Source organism: Cyprinus carpio, chromosome A4 (genome assembly GCF_018340385.1).
Source record: "Cyprinus carpio isolate SPL01 chromosome A4, ASM1834038v1, whole genome shotgun sequence".
NCBI lineage: Eukaryota > Metazoa > Chordata > Actinopteri > Cypriniformes > Cyprinidae > Cyprinus > Cyprinus carpio.
The window spans coordinates 10,779,410-10,785,886 of NC_056575.1; the positions used below are offsets into that span (position 1 = coordinate 10,779,410).

Consider the following 6,477-nt stretch of genomic DNA (forward strand, 5'->3'; position numbering starts at 1 on the left):
AAACAACACATGCCATATCACAACACCATATGCCATGCCAAAACAAAACAACAAAACAAAATAATACAATAACAATAGCATTGTCTTATCTAATTCATGAACTGATCATTCATGAACTGGTTCACAAAACCAAGCTGGGGTGCATTTTGGGAAATGTACCCCTGAACGATTCAATGACAAACTGGACTGATCAGGGTCTGGATCTCATGATGTAAAAGAATCACCTAAACATTTCTCACTTCTTAATTTTACACTTTATACTTTACAGATATTATGCAACTTCCAACATTTTTATGTAGTCATGATTATCATAGAAGAAAAAAAAAATGTGGCAGAGCCTCAGTTCTACCCATTTGTTGTTGATTGGAGTGGCAGATCTGTTGAGTGGCAGATCTGAATGAGAGCTTGCAGTCGATTGTAAAAAATGTGTGGGGTTTTGGCAGACTAAAAGAATGGAGAATTCTGAGAAAAGTCTGTCATTTCACTGAAACATGACAAATGATGACATTTTTAATTAAAAACGGTTGCATGGATGAACCGTTCTCATTAAGATGAATTTAGGGTGAATTTCCATTTCATGTTGACATCAAAGACAAATTCCCAACTTTCCCAACTCTCTGTGTAGAGCCACACAAATCAAGTTTATAATGCTCTGACAACGTCACATATACAGTATATAAAAAATAACAGATTTGATCCCCTCAGGGGGTCAGGGGTTTTCACATAGCATGACAGTGCAGCACAACAGACATATTCTAAACAATAACTGGAAACTTTTGTGTCCTCTCTCTCTCAAGAGATCAGCTGTAGGAGGATGAGCTAAAAACATCACAATGGTCTCATTTCCCCACCAAGTCTCTCCAGTGTCTAGTAGACGCTGAATAACAGACTGTGGTTTTCTAGCAAGGCCTCAATTGCACACAAAACATATGACATTTCAACATAAAATTGTTATCGTTTTTGCAGTGGCACAGCAACATTACAGTATCCTAGCAATGCACTTTGGTTATAATAATGGAATAATTCGCTTGGAAATGAAGATGACATCATGTTGTTTCAGATGACTTTCTTTCTTCCATGAAACACAAAACAAATCAATGGAAACTCATGTTTTTTTTTTTGTTTTTTTTTACCTTGTGACTTTAAATCAAAATGCTGGACTTCTCTAACTCTGCCGCTTCCTTACAATCGACTTCAAGCTCATATTTAGATCTGCCTTTATCCAGTCAACAATTGATGGATTTAACCAAGACCCTGCTAAAAAGCTTAACAAAAGAATTATAAAAGTAGCTCATGCAACTCATAAGCACTGATTTTTCAATCTATGCTGCACTATGAATTAGATCCTTTTGTGCTCCACGGAATAAAGTCATATGGGTTTTGAAAGACTGAGGGTTAAGAGACAGAACATCAACATCTAGAACAAAAAAAGTGATACATTTTGTGTGTGTGTGTGTGTTTGGTCCTGCAAAATCAGCTTGTGGTGAACTTAAATGCTCAGGCTGCTATAAAGTGGTAAAGATATTTCAAACAAAAAGCGAGAACTGCCTATCCATTATGTTTCTAACACATGGACAAAGGTCTTTGTCTCTCTGTATAACTATCACATGGTCACCCCAGACCCTCCATTCCTCTGGAATGCTGGGTTGTATGCCTGCAACTCTACTGTTTTAAATAAAACACTCATTTTTAGTGCTAGCCCAGACTTGTGCACAAATATCTGTTATGTTAAATGCAACTTTTGAAGTGCCTGTCATAAAGGTGTGATTTGGGATAGAGATAGGAGCGGATGGCTGGAGGAGTTAAAGGGGAAAAATGAACTGTTGGGCTATTTTATTATTTTATTTTATGAAGCTATGTCCTGAGCTGAGGAAGGGAATGAATGTTTACCTCAAATACTGGCCCTGCGTCTGAATTTGCGAACATCCAATCTACACACTATCAAAAGAAGTATGCCAAATGGGAAGGATTGGGTCAGACTGCTTAGTATTCATGATTCAGTGAGTCAAACCCAGATGACCTTCTGTATCCGCCAACCCACTGAGATTCTGAAATGTGCAACCAGTGGAGACTTTGCTGTCCCAAAAGACCAAAAGTTGAATTAAAAATTGTGTAGCACTGCAAAATGAGTGGCTCTTTTTAAGTTTAAGTGTTATAAGTACCAAGAAATTAGTTCTGCCGGGCTGAACTGTTCTTGTTTAACACTTAAGTAAATCCTTTTGTGCTTTTTACTAGTAGGGCTACATCACATGACAATGTCAACATGGCAGATGTATAGTTGGCCATGTAATATTTTTTCTACACACCTGCATACTCCATCTAGGTTGTCATCAAATTCAGTACATAGTCTGAGAGTTTGTAATTTGATCACAGACTGGGATTTATTGTTAAAACTACTTCAGTAACCCTTACTATAGCCTTTAACATTGCTTTGATATGTTCTTACCTTTGACAGAGATATTAAGTTAAATAACACCCTATACAAGCTCTTCCATACAAAAGCCTTTTCATCTTACAATCACTATATTTATATCCATAGCCTGTACTTCAGCTAGAGACATGAAGAAAACACATTTCCTACAGGAAGCAGTTCTGTCATCATGGCTCTGATTCAAACAGGGCAAAACTCATAGAATTTTGTCTATCTATGAATTTGGCTGAAAGGCTAGAAATGAGGAATATGGAGAACAGATTCATTCCAGAAGATTCTCTCCATCCCAAACAGCTATATGAATAAGGTGTGTGTTAATATATTAATTTCTACGTGTGACTTCATTATTAGGATTTATACCATCAGTATCCCTCCACACATGTAAGAAATCTGGTTTATTCAAATAAAGTCGAAAAAACTGCTTTGTTATTTAAAAAAACAACAACAAATCAGGGAAATTACAACTTTTACAACAGTCTGCCAAAGTTACTGTAATCTTGTGGTTCAATGATTTGACTAACATGGAGATGATGTGAAATGGTGTATTGAATACATCAAAAAAATTAAATGTTGTTTACCATAGAATTGAAAACAATTGCTGTTACAAAATAAGTTGAACTGCATGCAGATAAAATATGGTATAAATGTTGGCAGAGTTCAGAAATTAAATTCAAGCCGATACTAATTTGCTATTAATACAACATTTTGGCACTGAAATTCCTCAGTTAAATAATAATAAACAAACAAACAAACAAACAAAACGTTAGATTTACTTTGCAGTTAGCTAAACCTCAGCAAATTGACTCAATATATATTTTTTTTAGTTTTGTGTGCATTTCAGTTTCAGTTGGATATCCTTCAAAATTGCTGCACATTTAGCAATTTTATATACAACTAGATAGCTATTATCCATAAATTGTACACTAAACAATATCATTTCCTTACCAGCAGGCTTATTAATAACATGATTACAATTTTTTTATGATTAAGGTATTTAACATGCGGAAATATTGAGATGCCGTTAGATGACATATAGTGCAACTTCTTATGGAGTGCACACTGGGCTATTCACAATTTGCACAAATATGTCTTTCTTTAGATGGGAATATCTTCTCTAATTCGACTTCTACTCTTCATACAGTACCATACAAGACTGATTTTTTATGTGCCAGATTTTCAAGATCCCAGACTACTTCTGCCCATTTTTCATACAGATGTGTTCATCAACATTTTAGAGAGAAAATATTGTCGTCAACGTGTAAACAGATGTGTTTGCCGGAATGATTAATACAGATGTCAATTAGAGTGTCTAATTAGAGCAATAGCCTATATGTGTTTGATAAACTACTGGCGAGATGTGACTTTATTCAAAGATGATCTCTGAGGCCTGGCGTAGGCAGTTAGCCGTGTCATCTGGCATACTGCTGTGTGTGATGTTGTTTCCATCCAAGCGCAGGGTCTTCAGTCTAGAGTAGTTGACCGGGGAGCTGAACTTGCAGATATTTGTCAGGTCAAACTCTGAAGAAACAGAAGTCGGAATGGCGTAAAAAACATGCTAAATCTGTAGCTTGAACAGATGGAAATGGAGTAAGACTTACTGTTTATCTCGTTGACTTGCAGGTACAGATGCTCAAGTGATTCGTTGATCTCTGGGATGCTCTTCAGCTTGTTGAAAGACAGGTCGAGCTCAAGAAGAGAAGACACGTTGAACACACCTGCAGGGATTCCAGAGTCCACCAGCTTGTTGTGAGAGACACGCAGGTATTGCAGGGCCGGCAACTTGGCCAGGTAGCCATTAGGAATGCTGTCTATGTCGTTATTGTCAGCGTAGAGCATCAAAAGGGAAGGTGGAACTCCCGAGGGAAGTTTCTTGAGCTTGTTCTCACTCACATCCAGCAGAACGAGGGACTTCAGGTTTTTGAAGGCACCTGTGATGCTCTCGGTGGTCAGCTTGTTCTTGGACAGGTGGAGGGTGGTTAGGTTTTCCATCCCAGACAAGGTGTTAGAAGGGAATGAGCTCAGCTGGTTACCGATCAACTTCAACTCATCCATAGACTTTGAAAGAGGACCAGGGGCTTTGGTCAGCTTGTTATTACTGAAGAGGAGCTTCTCCAGTTTGCTCAGTTTATCAATGGTACCGGCTTGAATCTTGTCGCTGGTGATGTTGTTGTTGTCGAGAATGAGCCAGCGAAGGTCGGTAGCGTTGTCGAACACGCCAGTCTTGATCTCCTCAATATGGTTGTTTTGTAGGTAGAGGTATTTAATGCCACTTGGCACAATAGGGATGAACTTCAAGTTGCGATCGTTGCAGTACATCGCTGTGGGGAAGCTCAGGGGGCATTCACACTCCTGGGAGCAAGTTGGAGTAGAAAGTCCCTCCACTGGTGCGGAGGGGAAGTAGTATTCATCATCATATTCGTACTGACCCAAACTCTGACATAGCAGTCCAGCCAACAGGAAGAAGCCAAGAGCAAACATGGCTGAACAACTTAGTCAAATCAAACCTGAAAGAGAAGAGAAGAGAAGAGAAGAGAAGAGAAGAGAAGAGAAGAGAAGAGAAGAGAAGAGAAGAGAAGAGAAGAGAAGAGAAGAGAAGAGAAGAGAAGAGAAGAGAAGAGAAGTTTGCATTGTTACATAAGACGCAATATTAAAATGTGAAAAAAAAGTTCAATAATAACAGAACTTATATGGTGAACCTCAGACATAAACAAAACCCAGAGACATTGTTCTAATGGAAACTGATGACTTCATCTTCAAGAATGCAAATAGGCCCAGTCAGTCATTCCTTCCTTTGCAAATTAGACCCACATTGCTTATGTGCAGATCCAAGTTCATCTCAAGTTACATTAACCTTACCTCATACCTATATCACACTTTGTCTTTGCATGCTATGCCGAAGAATTATTGAATGGCAAATGATAGAACTTCAGAAGAGCAATGCAAGAGTACATTTATAATATTGGCTAATCAATTAATGTTTCACGAAAGTTAAAAGAAAACAAGAATAAATTACATCAGGTGTCATGCATGGAATTTTGTAACTGTACTTGTGTATAACAATTCATGGAAAATGCCAAATTTAATCCAGTATTGCATAATCTCTCTCTCTGTTCGTGCACAATTTTAAAATTCATGCATGTAATTCTATCAGCTCATGCATTTTCAATAATTAATAAACTATTTAAAAAATATATTTATAACAACATCATGGTTTGAATGAAATGCATGCATGGAAGCTTCTCAAACATTACCAAGTTGAATATCTGCAATATGATCATGCTTTTTCTTCTGTCCACCCCAAAAATCTGCCAAGCAGATTTCTGATAATCTCATCCAGACCAAACAAAAGTGAGCATGAGCTTTCAACTCATAAACGCAGATGCTAGATATCCTTACCTTCCTGCTTCGCTCTCTGTGCACGACTTCAGGAAGAGTTGTGTGCGGCCCGAGGACTCTGGAGAGAAAGAGAAAGGGAGGGAGAAATCAGAGAATGAGAGAGAGAGAGAAAAAAGAGAGACAGACACTCAAGCCAGACCTTAGTCGCCCAAGATTGATAGAAAACAGCAGTGAGGCAGTTCTAGTGTGTAGATGTCAGCAGTTGTTCACTGAGAAACATATGGATTCTATCAAGGTTCAGGTGTAGCAAAGCAGTTTGGTACATGTAGTTCTTCAGGGATCACAGAAAGGAATAAAGACTAACTGAGGATGGTTTGCACAATATATATATATATATATACCTGTATAGTCACCACACACACGCGCACATTTTTCCATCCCATCCTTTCCAAACAATCCCTAAAAACAATTCAACAATTGCGTGTGAGACACAAATAAGCCTACAAACACATCCACCGTCGGTTCCATCATACCCAATGCTAAGCATTCCTCATAAATAAATAAATACATAAATATTCTTAACAAAACAAAGGTTAATGAAACTATTTGGAAAATCATCAAACCAAAAAAAAAAAAATGGCTACTTGCAATGGCAGCTGCCTGCTATTAGACTACTGGGATGTAAAAAAGACTTGGAAAAACTGACCAAA

At 37.8% G+C, this 6,477-nt stretch overlaps 1 protein-coding gene across 2 annotated transcripts; it reads right to left on the reverse strand.

Moving 5' to 3' along the window:
- Positions 1 to 2,811: 2,811 nt before the first annotated feature.
- Positions 2,812 to 6,047, reverse strand: LOC109071488 (lumican-like). Of its 2 annotated transcripts, XM_042740387.1 has the most exons (4): positions 5,967 to 6,047; positions 5,828 to 5,885; positions 4,030 to 4,935; positions 2,812 to 3,949 (listed from the first exon to the last, which is right to left on the reverse strand). In XM_042740387.1, the coding sequence occupies exons 3-4, from the start codon at positions 4,907 to 4,909 to the stop codon at positions 3,795 to 3,797; spliced, it is 1,035 nt and encodes a 344-aa protein (XP_042596321.1). In that variant the 5' UTR covers positions 4,910 to 4,935; positions 5,828 to 5,885; positions 5,967 to 6,047; the 3' UTR covers positions 2,812 to 3,794. The 2 variants fall into 2 exon arrangements, with proteins under 2 accessions (XP_042596321.1, XP_042596329.1); XM_042740395.1 differs by lacking the exons at positions 5,828 to 5,885; positions 5,967 to 6,047 and adding an exon at positions 5,683 to 5,807.
- Positions 6,048 to 6,477: the final 430 nt, after the last annotated feature.

Excerpts from the sequence above, each read along its gene's own strand:
- LOC109071488 (XM_042740387.1), bottom strand. The coding sequence starts at position 4,909 with ATGTTTGCTCTTGGCTTCTTCCTGTTGGCTGGACTGCTATGTCAGAGT. Across the intron at positions 3,950-4,029 it reads GCAAGTCAACGAGATAAACA|AGTTTGACCTGACAAATATC; the intron begins GTAAGTCTTACT and ends CTGTTTCTTCAG.